We start from the raw sequence: 21,143 nt of genomic DNA on the forward strand, positions 1-21,143 counted from the left end.
CCGATACGTTGAACAATTTTTTCATTCTATTTTTTTTTTTCAGTTAAAAGAAAAAGATGAAAAAATAGACGGACACGATCGCGTCAAGCGTTAATTGATGACAAATTTCACGTGGATAATATTATCGGTCAGCGGCTTTTATCGTTCAGTCTGCTTGGACAATCGAACCATTTTTGTTGCGTCGTCAAATATGGAATGTATCAAAAATCGGAAATAATTTCGACGGTTACGTAGTGCAATTACGAATAGCTGATTTGAAGAGAAAAAAATGCGAACAATACTTGTTCTAACATGTTACAAATATATCAAAGCTCTTTCAAATATAACAATGTCAGTGTCATAAATATCCATTCCGTACCCTGTATCTCTATATATTGTTATATTTTCAGGTTTACCGAAATCCCCAGACTTTAGCGATATTGCAGACATGAAAGAGATTTTACGTCAACTTGTTAATAATATGTACAATATGACAGCAAAGATAGATAACATGCAAGACGCTATCAACTTTATTAACAAAACGTTTCACGAAACACACAGGCCCTTGTTCAACTTGGAAGAAACGCTGGGAAATATGACAGTATCTTTGGGAAATTTAAATGAAAATCTAAACAGTATTAACGCAACAATGAATGGATTTAAAGAATTTCTGAAACAATTTGGAAATACAGTTTTCAATATTGATGACGTAATTAAGAATATTGATAAAACTATTGGGAACTTAGGAAATGCTGTAAGTTTTATAGAGTATTCTATGGACGATCTTAACGGTACAGTTAAAGGTATTTCTGATAATGTTGGGGACATGAACAAAACACTAACATATGTAAATAGAAGTGTTTCAGATGTGAACTACACAGCAGCATATTCTAACGAGACACTGGATAGTATGCAAAATACACTGGTCAGTTTGGAAAATGCAATTGATGGTCTAGCTCTTAAAATTGATATCATCAATAATGATGCTGACGTATTTGACATTTCATTGCAAAATATAAACGATACAGTGAAGAATACACATAGAAAACTCAACAAGCTGCACGGCAAATTGCAAAATTTTAACTCTAGTATGACCAGGGTAGTGAGCCAGGCACAAAGACTTAATGAAACATACCATAAAATAAATAAAACGTTACAAAATATGGATGAACCATATATGTTTATAAACGGAACTGTTCTTGAAGTTATTGAAAAACTGTCGACTATGGATGCAAGGTTATTGCATTTACGCAAGAATATGGATGTTGTTCAAGGTAACATTACTTTGATGAATGGGTCGCTTCTGGAATCGATGGACTGGATGGATGCAATGGTTCAAACTCTTACCAGATTCAACTTGTGGGTGGGCAATAACGATGATACAATAAAGATTAATCTCCGAAATAAAGATATGATTGACACAGTCGGCATGCTACTTAATATGAATGGAACACTATCTGATATCGGACATGAAGTTGATGATATCAATGTTCGGCTTGATAAGGTGGACTTGAAATTGGAAACTCTTGAAAACCAGTTATCAAACATAGACAAAACGTTAGATGATATCGATGCCAAATTCAAATTGCTAGACAAAACATTGCAAACAGTAAACGTTACAGTGAAAGACACTAAGAATTCTTTAAAAGGTATTAATGCAACACTAAACGCCATGGAAACAACTTTTAAGGACGTTAATGTCTCTTTTGGTAATATAAATGACACACTGGACACCGTTAATAAAACTTTAACAATGATAAATAATACAGCAGAAGATATCAAATCAACTATTTTCAATGTAAACAAAACATTTATTGGTTTAACAAGTACTGTCAACAAAACAACAGGATCAGCACAAAAACTGAAAGAAAACATTTCTGACTTCAAAGGGTCCGTACGGGAATTGAATTCGCAATTATACAATGCTAATGAATCCATGAGAATAACTAAGAGCAAAGCAGACATTGCAACTGAATCATACCGAATGCTAAACAGAACACTCAATCAAGTGGGTGAGACAGTATCGGAACTACGGACAAAGTTAGACGAGACGAACGGAACTCTCTGGAACACAAAGGCATCATTAACATTTGTTAATAATTCTTTACTAGCAATGCAAACTTCCTTCAAACTGTTAGGCACAAAACTGTCTGAAATACAAGATTCATTTACGAAAATGAATGCAAGTATGAACGATTTTGGAGCTGCTTTTCCTAATATACAAACTTCAGTTCAGAATACACAGGAAGCAATGCTACAACTGCAAGCTGAAATAACCCAAGTTGACGATGAATTGAATAGTAACCAACTAAAGAGAGATTTATTGGTAAAGAAGCAAGCTCATTTACAGGATATATTAGAGTCAATGTCAAGGAGGATGGACCTCATACAAATATTGATAGATAATGTGAAAAATCGATCGCGTGCCATAGATACTGAGATCATCGTTCTCAATAATTCTGTGCATGACGCAGTAGATACCTTCAATAAGACAGAAAAAAATATCAGGTTTATTAACGAAACACATGATAAAATAAAACAGCGTTATGATAGTTTGCAAGAACGTGGTATCGTTACAAATATAAGTTTACAAACTGCTCAAAAGAAACTGGATTCGTTGAGTGAAGACTTTAAAGATTTTCGTAATATCTTGACAAATTATTCAAATATTGACGTAGAAATGGACCAAGTATCGTCAGTACTTAAAAATAAAGCCCAGGAATATGACAAAGTCAAACAAAACTTTCATAACTGGACAGAAAACTTGAAAAATGTTGACAATGTCATTTGGAATAAGTATGAAAATCCTTCAAACGTCCATAACGAGTTCGAGATACTAATTAATAAAACAGAAATGGTAAATGAAACTGAAAATGGTTTTGAGTCAGTTGTAAACGATACAGACAAAGCAATAGAAGACATGATTAATTTCAGCAATGATATGCTGTCAAAATTGAAAAATATGTACAAACTTCGAAACAAAATCGATGTTATTGAAAATACAGAGACGAAGTTAAATCATCAGGTTGCTGATACTAAGCAACTTCTAGAAATCAAAAGTGATAACTTAACAAAACTTATGGATGCTTTACTTTACAAACTGGATGAATTACAAAACTTGAAGGATAAGTTCGGTAACATTAATGGAACTTACAACTCTTCTAATGCGTTCACAAATCTTGAAGGAGCACTTAAATCTGCGGTATCTGAATTGAACACTGTCATTGAGTCCTTAAAAAAGTCAAACAATGATTTCCAGAAAGCCGTCGATGATTACACGGCGGTGAATAACACATATCAAAGGAACGTTTACGACCTGGCGCAAGATAGTGAGCTTATCTTAAATAATACCTTGTTGGTGATGGAGGGCACAAAAGTACAAGCGGACATTGTTAAACTTAACCTGGATAAGATCAAAAATATAACAGACGATATTGATAAAAAATTAGAAAAAGCGGACGATGGGATTGAAAACTTAGAAAAGAGTCTTCTTTATCAGAAAACAAAAAATAATTTTATCATGAAAAATCGTCCTTTATTGGAGCTTGCTTTTAACAGATCATTTGAAAAGTTAAATCACACTTACAATATGCAAAACACTTTGATGCATTATTTAGAAAAAATAAGAAATAAATCAGAAGTGTTAGACGAACGCATCAATGAAATACCAAACGTTAATATATCCGTTGATGTGGAGAAGACACTTATAGATGAATTTATGGCAGAAGTTAATGATTTCAATCGGCAGCTAAATACGGCGAAGAATTATCTGGACACTTTCTATCAACGTTATTTGAAATTTGAAGAGTCAAAATTTGCATTTGATGATGTAAAAAAGGAATATGATAAATATACCCATGCCATTGAACATTTAGGAGCAACAGTTCGGGATATTTCTTCAGTTCAGGCAAATATATCTTTAAAAGCAACAAACGTATCTGCAACAGTTGATGATCTTTTACGCCAGGTATTAGAATTTCTTGACTTGAAAGGACCAGTCAGTAACGCCAGCCTATCTGTAACTGAAGTCAAATCAAAACTGAATATCACATCGGAAAATTTAGATGAAGCAGATTCTCATCTGCTGTGGCTGAAAGAAGAATTTGATCGAATTAAGCATAATTACACCAATTTTACAGCGACAGAAATCGATTTAACAGATTCATATGCGATAGAAGCAATGAAAGAGGTAGATGAGCATTTAGTCAATCTAACATCCGACCTTCAGCAAGCAAACATCAGTGTAGTCAACCTTCAAGATATGTTTGACACTATTGAGAACATCTATACACGAGAAACCTACGACAGGACAAATATAGATCCGGCAATAACAGATATCATAGTCCCAACCCTGAAAGAGATTGCAGAGCAGAGTAAGAAGACAAATAGAGATTTAGACAAGATTAATTCAGATATCCGTAGACTAGAGTTGTCTATCAAAGGTGTCAACGAAACTATACATATAACAAACAAACAACTCTTCATTGATCGCCAAAAGCAACTTTTAGCTGATACTAAATTTCCAGAATTGGATCTTTCTACTAAACAAGCAAACAATTCACTTTTAGAAAGCCTAGAAGATTTAGATGGAACTCAGACTGAGTTGGAAAACGTTATTAGCGCATATGAAGATTTAAATGCAAGACTTAAACATTATCCTAATATAAATATATCTTTAAATGCTTTTGGCGAAAGATTGCAAAATTTTAATCAAACTATCTTTACAACTTTAGAGAGACTGAATGGAAATATTGACCTGTTGAATGAAATAAATGAAACAATTTGGGTAGAAGATGGAAGACGATATTCAAACAACGAAACGGTCAATGATATGAAGAAACGATACCAATATGCCGATGAGATGCTGAACAACATATTTACTGATATGGAAGACATTAAATCCGTCATTGCATCAGTGAACAATGGAACAGATGAGATTACTAAAAAGTTATCGTCACTGAACATATCTCTAGATACTCTAGATGATACCAATAACATGCTTGATGATTTATTGAAGGAATTCGTACCTGTAGAGACGAATTTCACAGAAATTAGAACAAATATTTATGGTCTTGGACGTAATATTTCCGATATTTCTAAATTATTTAGCAAAATAAAAGACAGATTTGCAGGTATAAACGAAAGTGTTTACAATAAACACGTTATGCTGTTTCAGAATGATGAATTACAGGTCAACAATAGTATTAACATTTTAATAAATGAAACGGAATTAACTACAGATGATCTGACAACAATTAATACTATGCTTGATTTAGTGAAAAATCTTAGTAAAGAATTATCCTATTCACACGAAGCCTTGGACAATAATATAAACAATAAGGAAAAGCTTATCAGGAATATATCAGGACTGCTAGACGATGTGAAGAACAGTGTATATAGCATACAGAACAACGCATCGCAGGTTGAACCACTGATACATGATCTAAATACAAATTTGACTCAAATAGAAAAAGTGTTTTTACGGCAAGAGAAAACAGATTTTTTTGATAATTTTTTCCCAAAAAATGCATATGATAGTCTGAATGATACAATAACAAATGTCATAAAATTAAATGTCGATTTGGGAAAAGAATTGAAAGATGTGGTTCAACAGTTGGATATACTAAAATCAAATCTGAGTGGTCATGGAAATATTAAATTTAACATGTCCTCTACAGAAGCCACTTTATCTTTTACTGATGCCTTAGTCGTCAATAACTCAAGGTCACTTAAAGATATTTCGGAAGATTATATGAAGATGGAAAAAGATCTATATGCAAACGACGGGTCAGTTGTAAGTGATAATGAAACTATTGACGAAATGAAGAAGAGATATGAAGCGATTGGTAGACAAATGGATGATATGACATCAGAACTCTCAAATATGAAAGACCACATTAGGAAACGCAATATTGTGTTAGCGCAAGATACTGACAAAATAGAAGAGTACAAGTCGTTGATAGGTTTGTACAAAAATGTCACTGAAGATTTGTTTGACATGAAAAAATCTAATGAAAATTGGAACAGAACTGCAAATGCAATGAAAAAATTACATTTTGAACGAAATGACTTCTTTGATGTTTTAAGCGACAGGTACACTACACTTTGTGATGCTTTTAATGAGACAACAAATGATTCAATTCAGCAACTCAAAATAAAAATAAATAACAGTATTAAGGCTTTATCAGAGAAATTTAACTCACAGAATGAATCTGGTAAGAATGCTCTTACTAACGTTTCCGTTGCTGAAGAAATTGCCTATAGCTACTCCGATGTGTTATCAGCTACCCATATCAACTCAGAACAACTTAAACGTATACTGCTTAAGTTTCCAGAAGTGAATAACTCTGTCAACGATATAACTTACTTCTTACACAAAACAAATGAATCTCTCAAAGAGGGCGGTGTTGAGATAGATAATGCTATTGATGCTTTGAATAGTGATGTAGATAATCTTCGACATATGCTAACTACACAAGAAAAGGAGGATTACATCAAAAATACTATTCCTGAGCTTGTGCATCAGTTACAAAAAGCAAAGATGTATATCAATCGTACGCATTTAGAGATAGGAAATCTTAATAAAAGAACAAACATGTTTGAGGAACTGTACGAAGCTACTAAAGATATAATGGCTAATGATTCTTCTCTAAACATTTCCTTAACTTCTAGTAAAAGCGTTATACATTCGGCAAAAGAAAGTACATTAGGGTTTCAAGACATATTGAATAAAGGATTACTTGTCATTGAAGACATAAATGAGACTATTTTTAATGGAAATAGGACATATTTTAGTCCCAATGGTACTCTTACAGATATCAAACACGTATTTGAAGAATTGAACCAAACTTTGCAAGCTGTAAGCGACAATATGACTGACATACTACAAAAGAAGAATGATTTGCTAGAGGATATAAACAAAGAGCACATCTATCTTGAAAATGTTAAGGAAGAGTCAGTGAAACTTCAAAAACTAAACTTAGTACAACAGTTATCAAAAAGAGAACTGCAAGATTTGGGAAAACTCTTGGAACAAACCAAGCAAAATGAGAGGCATTTAGCTGATAATATCACATATATTGGAAAAAGTCTAGCAGACGTTGTTAATACTTTCAAGGATGTGAAGAAACACTCTTTGCATCATGATGCTAATATGCTCTTTGAAGATATTAAACAACTGAAAAATGAATACAGCTCCCTTGATAATTTTGTAAATACTACAAGCATGAACTTTACGAAAACATATCATGAATCGAAAGGTATGGACAATATAATGAATAATGTATCTTATAATCTCAGTGAGTTAAAAGCAAAAGTAGAAAAAGCAGAACCAGTGTATGATCAAATAAATGCAAGTCTGGTATCAATGGACAGTAATATAATAAACATAACGGATACATTAAAACGAAACCTTGAGAAAATTCCTGAAATGAATAAAAATATCGCGGACCTGCTGGAAAGATTTAAAAGGCAGGAAATATTTGAATACATTGAAGAAAACTTTCCGAGCTTGCTTGGGGAATATGATAATGTCAACAGAATGTTAAAAGATGTACATAAAAGAATTCCAGACGTAACAGCAAACATGCAAGACGTAAGAAATCACAGTGTTGATTTAGTAAAAGCGATTGATGACTTTGAATCCATTCAAATACCTGTTGGTGATATAATAAATGACATTGAACGCCAAAATGACTCTTTGACAAATGTGGTGAAAGAACAGAAGAAACTCGAAGACATCTTTAATGATTTGGAAAGTGTGATTTCGAACAGTTTTGACTCCAATGAAACATTGCAAGATATAAAAAAGAGATTTGCAGGATATGAAACAACCTTAAACAATATGAATCGTAATATTTCAGAACTAGGCAAAACTCTAGACAGCATTGACCTTTATATAAATAAGACAAATAATACTGTTGAAATGTCCAAAGGAATCTTACATAGTTTTCTCAGAGTACAAGGCGTTGCAAACGAAACAGATCTGTCACTCCAAAGTTTACGTACCAGTGTAAATACAATTGAAAATGACCTTACATTAATAGAAACAACATCTGAATCACAATCATCACGACTTGATGCGTTAGGGGTAAGATTTGAAAACGTAAATAGCTCAATTTTAATGCAAGAAAGGGAAAGGCTGAGTAAAAAAATGCGTAATTTCACGGATAAAATTGGAAATACACGAAATAAATTTAGTAAAGAGAACAGCAATTTACAAACATTATCTAAAAATTTTGAAAAAGTCAAAAGTCACATGAACCAAACTATCACAAGCTTTGAACAACTTAAAGCAATTTCGACTGATGCTTCAAATAAACTTAAGGACTTGTCTTTCAGAACACAGGTTATGCAATCTGATATGGAAAATATTATGCCTAAACTGACATCACATAATGACACGGTGAATAAAATCGAAAGGGATATTAAAGAGTTAGAAAGAAAATTTTTAGAAAAAGAAAAGAGTGATTATATATTGTTCCATCTGCCACATTTATTAACACAGTATGAAAACGTAAACAAATCGTTGATTGAAACGAGAACAGATTTGTCCGAAAAGAGGACTAAAAACGATCTGCTAAATCAAACAATTGCGGATCTTAGAAACAGAACTGACACCTTAAACAATATCAAAATAACAACAGAAATTGATCAACAACAACATCAGTCACTACAAAACAACATTGCTGAAGAAAGTAAACAATTAAACGAAACGTTTTCCTTATTTGACAATTTAGATACTTCTATTTTTAAAAGAACAAGTTGGTCAAAAGTACCGATTGAAAATATAAGCAAGATATTTGATGAATTCACAAACAGTTTATCTACAATGAATAATACATTGATCGTGATGAATAATGATCTTGATATCATTGATGCGACGCAAAACAAAAGCTTCGACAAGCTAAATGAAACAAGTTTTGTATTAGACAGATACGTTAACTCTTTAAACGCATCCACAGTGAATGAAAAAGGTTTAGAACAGTTATCCGTCAAATTAAACCAAACGCACGCTCTTCTCGGCAATGTCAAGCAACGCTTTTACTATGATGGCGACAGGCTATTTAATCTGACTAGACAGTATCATGATGTAACAAATAGTGAAATTGAGAGCCTGATAGAAAAGACCCGGACAATTCTTGAAGAAACTGTCGCATTGCGTATTCCTCTGGCAAACAAACTTTTTTCCAACCGTATTATGGATAATTACAATGTTGTAAGTGAAAGATTTGATGATGTGTTATATATTCTAAATGGCAATTTTACAACAAAAGATGAATTAGAAAACATTTTGGGAGAAACAGACGACACTCTGATGAATATCACACTAGAAACTGAGTATATGGTTAGCAGTGAAAAATTTCACCGTGAAGATGCTAATCGTTTATCCGAACTGCTAAACCAGTCAAATACACTGCTGAACAAACTTGAAGAAATGTATGAAATTCAGTTAAAATATGATCTGCTCCAAGCAAATCTGCCATATCTCACAAAATCTTGGAACAGTGTAAATGATAGTCTTCGTAAATTGTCTGTAGACTTAAATTCCACATCTAGTAATATTGACGATGCAAAATTATATGTTGGGAATGTGGATGAAGTGCTAGGCAATATCAAGACAGTAAATATTCCTACAAATAGTTTTTATAATGATATTGCCATTGAAACTGCAAATCTCGAGAATATCAGTGAAAATGCGAACAAGTTGAAAATAAAACTTGATGAGATTCCTATATTTGACATTGATTTAAACGCATTAGCAGAGAACAAAACAATAAGCGTGAGTGACATCCAAGAAAAAATATCACGTTTAAACAACACATTACGAAATCTTTCTCATAACAAGGAAGACTTGCAAAACAGCTTGGGAGAACTGAAAATTAATGTCTCGGCTACAAAACAAAATATCATTGAGCTTAACGACACACTATCCCAATTTAAAGATGTAGAAGCAGAAGTAAAGATTTTGAATCAAACACTAAACCAAACATCTATTAGGTTGAATGATACTGAATCCAAACTCCAGACAAGAGCCGACGAAATAGATAACTATAAAAAATCCCTTAAAACTCTGAAACAAAAATATGAGGGATACAAATATGATAACAGTGACATGGAATTGCTTTTAAACGTTACAGATGAAAATATAGCAACACTTAAGGATGCACTTTCCGATTCAGATGCAGTTTTATCTGAATCAAAAGGAGAATATAGTGAAATGAATGCCAGTTTGTATAATGTAACGGATGACATTGTAGTGTTAAACAAATCATTGAAGCAGGTGAATTCCGTGATCCCGACAACAGTTCTGAAAGTCAATGGCGTAAACCGTGCTTTGGACAATATAACCAATGCTATTCCAGATTTAAACATTGTAATAGAAGATCTTAAGGACATGCTTCATGAAATGAATATGTCGTTAAAAAATGAAGATTTGAAATCCAATTTTGCTGACAGAGCATTGCCTTTATTAAAAGAAAAATACGAAATTATAAACAGGACATTTGAAATGACAAATAAGACACTTCAAAGGATGGCCGATGAAATAGATATGTTGAATGAATTTATAGAAACACTCAAATTAAGAATGAATGATTTTTCTACGATTAACATTTCTCTCTCGGATATTGATGCTAATATAACACATCTTGAGGATAGACTTGTAATTATGCAAGACCATTACAATAACGTAAAAGGTATAGTAAACAATTTCAGGAAGGATTTACGTATAAATAATATTTTTGGAAGAAACATTTCGTTGTCGGATGTGGAGGATCAATATAAAACATTTAATGACAGCTTAGATATGATAAATGGAGTTCTAGAAAAAATTGACAACGAAGCATATAAAATGGATGAACACTTTGAAGTTCTTAACGACACAATGTATGGAATAGACCATGCTTTAGACAGATTTGAGACAAAGCAAATGAATACAATGATAATGGAAAAAGAAATGGATAATATTGGAAAAGATCTTTCCGGCACTAACGAAAGCATAAGCGACATACAGAACGTTATGAAAGATTTCAGTAAAAGATTTGACGAAATGCATGTCTTGTATGAGGATGTCATGCAGTCTACGGCTGAAAACAATACTGTAGTTAATAAATTGTTAGAAAATACGAACCAGTCACTTACAGATTTGCATAGTTCGATGACAAAACTTAATGATCTCTATGAAAAAGTTAACAAAGATTTCGTGGATATGAATGAGACATTGTTTGAAAACGTAAATTCTTATTCCGGTCTCAACAATACACTAGATGATGTTAAAAACAAATATCTTAAATTATTTAAATCTTTGAACAAACTTGAAAAGGGCATAGATGATGCTAAGCGAGAAGCACATGGTAAAAATGCAACATTATCAGAGATTTCGAAATTACTGGACTTCCTAAATGATACCCTTTACAGAGAGCAAGAAAAATTTGACTTTATTAAAAACAATATTGGAAACTTAGGAGACAAATTTAACGCCATTAGATCTCCATTGCAAACAACAAATAAAACATTACTTGAAGTAACGGAAAATATTTCTAACGCCAGTTCTTTTGTTAAAGAAGTAGCTGACAAATTAAAGGATTTCTCGAATGTTCATATATCACTAAGAGATGATACACAGAAATTGGCAGAAATGGAAAGTAATGTCGCTCGTGTGAATGGCATGCTTCAAGACATCGATGCGCAATATGAAAATCTGCGTCATAATATAACCAAGCTAGATGATCGCACGGGAAATATGACGGACATTGAAGGAAAATATGGTACGATCAACGAAACTCTTGATAATTTGCAGAAAAATCTAACGGACATGTTAACTGCTCTAGAAGGTATAAACAAAGATACTGAAATCATTTCAAACAGGACTGAAAAATTAGATTCTGCTCTTGATAAACTAGATACGCTAAATAAATCTGTAGCATTGCTTAACAAAACTGTATCCGATTTTGAAGGAAATGTAGAAACCACCAGCGCAATAATTAATGAATCAGAGTCGGATGTAAATGACTTAAAGACAACTCTAAAAGATATGGAACAACTTTACTCGTCTTTAGGCAAAAATGTACTGTTAGGAAATCTCACAGAATTGATGGAGAAATTAAATGAAACAGCTACCGCCATGCAAAAGGTTCAGTCCTCACAACATGATCTGATTAATGAAGCTTCTGGCACAATCAAATCATTGAAAAAAGCGGACAAACTATTGCATGATGACATAAATGAGCAGAATACGTTTGACGATATCATTAGACAATCTCAGGATACGCTAAGAGGTCTAGAGAATGACACGGCAGTATTAAAGAATTCACAAAATGTGATAGCGACAGAGGCAAATGAATTACAAGACACCATAGACCTTTTGACAATGGAAATTTTAAGGTTGAATGACACTTTAGCAGAAGAAAAGAAGAAAAAAGAATTCATAGCAAAAAACTTTCCAGAAATGGAAAATCGATATAATAATTTAAACAAAGTCTTGGACAGTTCTAAACAAAATATAAGTAACACAAGCCAGCAAGCTAATATGGTAGCTGAAAGTTTATCAGCTGTTAAAGACAGATTAAATAATATAACCGCTATAACTATTCCATTAGATTCAGAGAATAATGAAGTGCTTAGAATTCAAAAGGCGGTTGATGATGTTGTGAAAGACTTTGAAAATGTGTCTAATGTATATTACGGCCTCAAAATTGAACAATTAAGTAACGTAAGCGTAGGATTTAATAAACTTAAAAATACTTACGTTGGTTTCGACCGAAAAATGCAAGACATCAAGAATAGCATCGAGAAAATGAATGACGCGATAAACGATATAAACAAAACGGCGTCTGTTATACGAGAATCGGTTCATGATATCAACTCCACTGTCGATGAATACATTGAGTCAGGAGAGATGATAACTGATGTTGCTAAATCTGGAAACATTTTGTCTACAAATATTGAACATACTAATGATTCGATTATAAAAATAGCAGATGAAGTTCAAGTATTACATAATACTTTAAATAGTTTGCTTCATAACTATAGTCATATAAAAGATCCGGCCATTATTAAAGCTGAAGGCAACATACAGAATTTGCTAAAATCATCGAATGAAAGCATTAAGAACCTTGAAAAAGAAATAAAAGCCCTTGATGTCAAGAATGAAAACACACATTTAGTTATAAAACAAATGAATCACACACATATGTCCACAAAGAAGCTACTAACCGAACTGAAACAACATATTGCAAATGTGAAGAACACATCCAGTAATATAAGTGCAAGTTTAAGTGACATTGGCAAGACTCATGCAGGTATTAACAAATCCGCGGAAAATTTGGCACCAAATCTGAAAAAGGTTCTTGATAAAATCGTTCAGCTGAATGACACACTAGTGAAAGAACAAGAAAAAATAGATTTTATTGCAGCGTACAAACCGTTTATAGAAAACAAATTTAAGAATTTACTGGAACCACTAGAAAAAACAAACAGTCATATTTCCTTAACAGATGTGAAATTAGCTGATTTAAAATACGACATTAAAACTGTCGGTTCAAGGTTAGACAAATTTAGGACTTTAAATATTACAACTGAACCGGAACTGCAACAGTGGAATACCATGAATCATACAGTAAAGAATGTTTCCAGGTCTTTTACTAAGCTCAGTGAGAAATATCAGAAATTGCAAAACTTATTGAAGACGATGGATGACAGGAATGTGAGTATCGAGGAAATGAAAAAGAAATTCAGTGATATGAATGCTTCATTGGATGATGTTGCAGAAAAGCTGCAAAATATAAATATGAAACTAAGTGAAACTGAAAAAGAAGTTACAGTGACGGAGAAAACAATGAATGGTCTACAGACATCAATGGATACTTTCAAAACATTGCAAACGGAAGCTACTAGAACTAAACAAAAGGTAAAAGATATGCTTTCAACAGTGCAAAATTTAGAAGACAACACCAATCATATAGCTAAGCTGGGTACCACTATAAAAGACACAATTGAAAATATGGTAACAACGTATGCTCCATTAAATAATACAAACTGGAATAAAATGCAACCAAGACTTAACAAGGAACTGACTTCTCATTTAAACAACTTGAATCAAGTCAATAAAAGTGTTAACATTCAACAGAAAAAGTTAAATGCCACTGCGAAAGTCTTTGATGACATAACATTGGAAATAAGCACCAAGTATCTAACAAGGAAAGACGTAGATTCGTCTATCTCGAACTTGAAGAAGAGACTAAATTCAACATCACGACAACTCTCACAACTGGACAAACCGTTAACAGAAAACGGTAGAAAACTAACTGAATTAACAACAGCAACGAATAAAACTCAGAACCAAGTGAATAGGTTGAATGCAACACTGCATGATGAGCTACTTAAACATAATTATGTTCAGCAGCACCTACCATCTTTAAAAGAAAAATATTTAAAGGTTAACACATCTTACATTCAAAACATTCCAAATGTGGAAAATATGCAGGACCAGATAACACAGCTGGTTTCAATTATAGAGAGAATAAAGGATAAGATGCGCCAGTTTGGTGTCAAGGACACAGACAATTCTTTAAAAAAGTGGGACCAAGCTATACAGAGTCTCAACTCTACGGTCACATCCGTTCTGAAAAAAAATAAGGAAGCGGGGGTTAAGCTCATTGGCCTTAAAGCCAAACTTTGGGCAAATGATACCATGTATACAAGTAAGGAATCGCTCACAGATGTGATTGCACGCATAAAGAGTTACAATAAAACCTTAGATGAAATAAGTGCAGCTTCACATACAATCAACATCAAGCTAGCAGATCTGGATTCTGAAGCTTCCGGTGTGATAGGCCAGTTACTGGAACGTGATGCCATTCTCACGACCACGCCCGCTACCACTACACCGTCTGGACCCCCGGAATGTAAGTACTTAGCAAATACAAAGTAACGTTATAGTGGTGTAAAACCTGATATACACATACATGGAAGTCATACACACTTTTAAGATTTGTGGGCAATTTTAACGACTTTCGAGTGCAACAATAAGTTTCTATTGACTAGTATTAAATTAACTTGGTTACATACCCGACATACCTGAAATTTAGATATTACTCCAGTATGTGTTCCCCTACATATATGTTAGGAATTTAGCTTATCATATTTGCAAGAATAACTTTCAAAAGCACAATTACCAGAATGATAGTGAAATAATAAGTATATCTTGCTTGTATTGTTAGCTGTCCAAGGTACAAATACCAGAGAAATGTTGAAGTTTTCATAAATAGCACGTATACTTTATTTGCAGGGTTGACATTCCAAAGTACAAATACCGGAGTGATAGGGAAGGATCCGGGCTTTGCCACGTGTGCTGTAGAAGACTTGACTCAATGGGAAATGATGAAAATAACTAGAGTAAATAAAGATGGTAGGGAAGATGCTATTGCTGCATGGAAGCTTGGAGTCGGTAAGTCAAAAAATTACCTCGTAATAACTAACTGAAAAATCAAGTAAATATTGTGTTTACTTTGTTACATTTAACTTTACTCAAATGATATTAATACTTCACATTTATGTTTTAATATCTTTACAGCAACATTGATTGCCAGACACGGTTATTGTTAACTTATTTCCTCAATAAATCAAGTATAACGTTTCATTTCAATATATATACTGCAGTAATATATCACGCGTTATAAAATCATTTAAGGAAACTACTTTGTAAACAACTCAAGTTCCACTGAGGACTTTATATTGGGTACAAATTGATATCAATATAATTGCTGCTTTTATGGTAATTGAATGAAATAAATGACTTTTGGTCCATTCTTCTTTCACTTCTGTTTCGAACTCGTATCTGCATTATGAGTATTTGGAAACAGATGGTCACGTGACCATTTTACAGCTGAAAATGTCTAACTACAAGAAAATGAATTTTTGATGTTTTAGTGACTGGACTGTTGTGATAGTAATACTTAAACTTCCATTGTTTTTTAGGTGCACGAAAGGCCGTCAGAGATCGCAGGATAAGGGTTAAACGTACCAAAACTGCCACAGGAGGAAAGATGACGGTCGGTATTAAAACTCTGCAGTGTGAGGATGAAGGAACGTACTATTGTTCTATAAATTCCTACAGTATGTGGCCGCTAGAAACAACGATCGGTGTTGTCTGTAAGTCATTTAATTGTTTCACTTTAGTTTAAAATAGCCTGTGCCAGAATAACGTGTGTATATTAATAGTATAGCAGAATTGATTTTCTTCTCTTTTTTTTACAATCACTAGACCTATGTTTATATAGGGATAACGCATATTTTGACGTCTGCAGAATTCTGAGGGAGATGCTGTTATTGGAGACAGGCGTTAGTACCGTAACACGAGTAAATTCTAAATTAAAAGAATACTATCTCAATAAACGTCCATTTCCTCAAAAACTTGTTTTGGTTATACATTGTATGACCGTGATACGTTTACGATGTGGCCATGGTAAAGCGCGATTACATAAAAAGGGTATTTTAATACATGGTACGCCTATCCTTCGTAGATACACGTTTACTCCCTTCAAAATTTAAACATGTGTTAAAAACAGCAATAACTTGCGATAATGATCGGAATAAATAATTTCTCTGGCCTTTTCCGGAGCGACAGTGTAAAACGTATGAAAATAAAATCCATAAATTATTATAAAGACCTCGTCGCGTTTGAATAAATTAAAGATGTCTTTGCTTTATATCATTCCTTAAGTAATACGCAAGCAATAGAAACTATTCGCATATATGACATTTGTGTTTACAATGTCCGATAACCTTATATTTCTATGACGTCACGTAAACACGGAGCATTCCAGACCTTGAACCGCCCGACTGGCTATGACTGTTTTCATACGTTACATCGTCATGTAAGATCCATAAGAACCATGGAAAACGTGCGCTGTGCCGCAACGTTAGAACGTAGTCCGACAAGTTGTTAAACAAATGTATTGTTTCGGAAATGGATATTTTCAAAAGTATGCAACATACGATTAGTTCAAGCGACGAATGAATGAATGAATGAATGAATGAATGAGTGAGTGAGATTTACTTAGTTAGTTTCTACTGCGAATCGAGACAATAAGATCTTATATCGCCGGCAGTTGATGGGGAAAACTAAACTGTAAACATAAAATATTAATTGCGGTTTTGTAATGTTCACTAGTGTATGAAATTATATGGATGTGTTTGAAGTACGCGTGCACATTTTAAAAACATCCATGTAAACTACTTAGCCGAGATATGCAGTCAATAAAACCACTCCAGTGAATCTGTGAGGAAATTACTGTATTTCCGATCAACTCGCCGTTTTATTTCTGTAAACAGTTCCTATTTTTCCATATCTCATTATTTGGAAATTTGACTATTTGGCTCACCTTTGCAACCCCTTCATCCTTTTAGAGCCCGTGGTGTAAAAGGTGTTAAGAAAGTTCGTTCCTGATAGGAATGTAAACCAGCGCAGAAAAGACATTGAAAGTAAACCATGTTTAGTTTTTTAGTCATGTAAAGTACTGGTATGTTAAGAACTTCCTCTAGTAGATTTTTCGTTGCAGAAAATACAATCTTAATTCTGGTACACCAAATTCAGGACAAGTCAGCCATTGATTGTGAATAATAACTAATAAGTATGCTTCTTTCATAACATGCATATTTTTATGAGATCCTTCATAACTGTATGTGTAATAATTGTTAATGTACTCTACAACAAAACAACTATTTTGTTTAGGTATTTCACAACATATTTGTGTTGCATGTAAGTGCCTTATCCACAGAAATAAAGAGAAAATTACCATTGTCAACAACGTTGCGAGCATACAGTAGTAAAATAGTATCACTGCCAACAGGAACAAACCTTCGTTCCACCCTTTACGTATAGAAAGGTTCAAACTTTGTGAAAAGAATATTTTTTGTACCATCATATACCTCCGTGTTGTTTCACAGTGTTGCTTACCATATTACAGGGAATGCGGAAAATGTCTGCCGTAGCGGGCACAACTAAACTTTGTCTCGTAAATGTAAAAATGTTTTTATTTTAGTTATTTCATGACCTGAGAACAGAGATAATTATGTTGAATATGTTACTATACGTTTTTAAATACATTTTTGTTCGAAAATAAACTTTATACAATATCAGGACAGGTGGACAAGTTTTTTTTCAAAATCTTTCTTATATCTTTTCAGCGCCGCCTGAGGACGATCTAAAGCCGGACTTTCCAACAGAAGTATTTGAAGACAAGGTGGCTAACTTCTCATGCACCGGTCATCCAGGTTATCCAAATGGTCGAATCACATGGAAAATTAAACGTGAAAAAGAAGTAGAGTTTCGCAAATTCGATTTTTACAGGTATTGTATAAACCTATGTGTGGGATTCAAACTTACATTCTAAGTTGCAATCAGTTTTTTTTCTTACTTTTAAAGTTTGATTTCGTTTGTTGAATAATGAATAGAGTATGGCTATGTTAGCATAAAGAAAAATTTTGATTTTTTCTAAATACTATGCCAAGTATTCACATAGGCATATAGTCATAAAGATACATTTATATTTTTCGTGAAATTAAAAAAAAAGATATGTTTAAAATATCCTGCTACCATATTTTTACTTTTAAAATGTTGAATAACTTTTGATTTTCAAAACATTTACAGAATGAAACGGCAACTAGCAATGCATTTTGACCTGTTGATTGGTGCACCTTTTTTGCTTTACGAGGAGTTTACTTGATTTTTTCTTGAAATACAGACAGCATCGTGTAAATTATAAACCATTGAATAGTTCCCCGTCAGTTGCGTCAAAAGCTTTTTGAATGGAATGAGACGGGCAAACACACTCTATATAATTTCAGTTCTAAGGCCAAGGTATCAGACGCTAGCTGTGTGCGCGTAGAAACTAACACCGTAGAATACCAGTTTGATTTACAATGGAATAACACTAAAGTCCGTTGCTATATTGAGAATACGGACTTCTACGCTGAGGGGATCATTCGACTTCTACCATGTAAGTTTCACACTTTTGCTTGTTTGAAAAATGCTTCTGACATTTAACAAATCAATCTGCTACATGCTGTAGGTTATGACACATTCGTATCGAGTTTCAGCTTAACTCATTGTTTGGTACCATAGTTGCAAGGTTTGTCTTTTGTTCCTACAGGCTGCATAATTTTCTTAAGGACATTTCCTAGAATTTTCGTTACGGACAGATGTTTTTGAATTGTTACATAAATTCAAAACTTCAAAACTTACTCTATCAAATTCAGCGATCATTAGGGTTTGTCACCATGCCCGTTTTTAAGGTACAGATAGGATAAATGTATGACCAACTTAAAATAGGTTTTCAAATATGAAAACGAAGAAGAAATATATTTCGTAAAAAATTAAATTTATTTACATATTTTAAAAAACATTTTACTTCTGTACCTATGATATTACATAATTTATACAAACATTACGAAAATGCCAAAATTAACACTGTGACAGAATATTGTTTTAATTTTTATTTTCGAGGACATTGCTCGAATAATACACTAAAATGTAACAAAAAGTGCACATTTTTAATCATAACATTTTCTTCAGCAGACAATTTTTCTTTCTCTTTTTACTGCATAAGTGGCTTATACACAACAGAAGGAAAACATAAAAATCACGGATATCCGTGCTTTTTTTACCTAGTTACTTGGACTGATTTTCACAAAAATAACTCATGTCCACATAAGATATTTAAAAAAATACGTTTTCTTTCAGCTTTTATTGTTAAATATAATTTCTTACATATATATCAATCATATTCATTTCTTTTATGTGCTGAAACATTTTTCATTCGATTTCCTTGTATAGTCAGACACCGCCCGCAACTATATATTTAACTTCATACTTCGCACCGTAAAAGAGAATTGGTAAATAACAGAACTGACCCCAAAGTACAATTAATTTCCCATAGGGTTACATACAAATATATCAATGCAAGGCTTTGACACAATGTTCTGAAGACAAATGCAAATACCTTCTCTTTAGAAATCTATCCAAGAGAAACACAAAAATCACTTTGAAGTGACCTGTTGACCTGCTACTTTTCTCCTTAGATCTGTCAGAATGAATAGTATATTGCATTTTTACAAAGTGAAGCAGTCCAGCCTACTTTTTGTACAAATCCGCAGACAGTCATTTGCACAAGAAACCATGATTTTCCAGAATTTTTTTACCCCTTTCTCTTCATTTACATCAGATCTATAAAATTTGGCTACTTTCAGAAGCTCAGAATATCTTTTTACAATCAAATCCATCATGAAATGAGGGACCTCCTTTCTCTCGGATACACTTCCTTTAGTTGGGTAACGAAGCGCAGGTAACTGTACCTTGTTACCAACTGCAACTCTAGAGCTCAGAGTGAAACTAGTCTATCTGCTTCTATTTCTATATACACTTAGACTAGTTTAGCTCTGAGCCCTCGAACTGTGCAAAAGGTTGCACAGTAACAACTCCTTAAATGTCCTTAAACGATACATTTTTTTTTACATTGCATTCTTTGCGCAGGTAATGTACAAAGGGATGTATATGTCCTTACATGGTTCTGGTACAAAATGATAATAAATGATAGCAAATATCTATCGTATATACATGCATGTAAATTATACTGCGCCCACAGTGGTCAGCAAAAACTGGGGTACCACATAGCCGCCTATATCAACCTGTAGAATGACGCGTTGGGTCACGACCCTCCCGGTCCACGACTTGGCGGAGTTGTCACGTAATCAGAATGACAGTCATTTTAAATAAACGAAATGAAAAGTTTTTCAATTTTCCGAACGATAATTTATATCACCTGGTATATTTTCAGACGACATATGTAATAAAGTACGTTACCTTGGAACAATAAGCCATCCCTACACACCACACAAATACATCGTCTGCGGCAAGGAGCTAAATATCATGCAATGTCCTGGAAACACGTGCTATGATCAAAAAGCAGAAAATTGTGTACGATGCAAAGCTGGTCGTAAGTTTTCATTAATATCTAACTTATTTAAGGGAGATTACTCAAATGTCAATATTAGTGAATACATAGAAGAGTTATCGAAAATAATCCACAACCTGTCAAAAACTGACAAAAGACATATTTTCAAACTGAAGGAGATGACAACAATATATTCTGTTGTAACACTAA

At 33.3% G+C, this 21,143-nt stretch overlaps 1 protein-coding gene across 1 annotated transcript in view; it reads left to right on the plus strand.

Moving 5' to 3' along the window:
• The window catches only part of LOC123554041 (extracellular matrix-binding protein ebh-like), a 50,914-nt gene that overhangs the window by 26,744 nt on the left and 3,027 nt on the right, over window positions 1–21,143 (plus strand). Inside the window, exons 7-12 of the mRNA XM_053548553.1 lie at window positions 390–14,885; window positions 15,269–15,427; window positions 15,958–16,131; window positions 18,169–18,331; window positions 18,829–18,980; window positions 20,817–20,975. Of these exons, the coding sequence (XP_053404528.1) occupies window positions 390–14,885; window positions 15,269–15,427; window positions 15,958–16,131; window positions 18,169–18,331; window positions 18,829–18,980; window positions 20,817–20,975 (15,303 nt within the window). The remainder of the gene's footprint in view (window positions 1–389; window positions 14,886–15,268; window positions 15,428–15,957; window positions 16,132–18,168; window positions 18,332–18,828; window positions 18,981–20,816; window positions 20,976–21,143) is intronic.

Source organism: Mercenaria mercenaria, chromosome 7, assembly GCF_021730395.1.
Source record: "Mercenaria mercenaria strain notata chromosome 7, MADL_Memer_1, whole genome shotgun sequence".
In the NCBI taxonomy this organism is placed as follows: domain Eukaryota; kingdom Metazoa; phylum Mollusca; class Bivalvia; order Venerida; family Veneridae; genus Mercenaria; species Mercenaria mercenaria.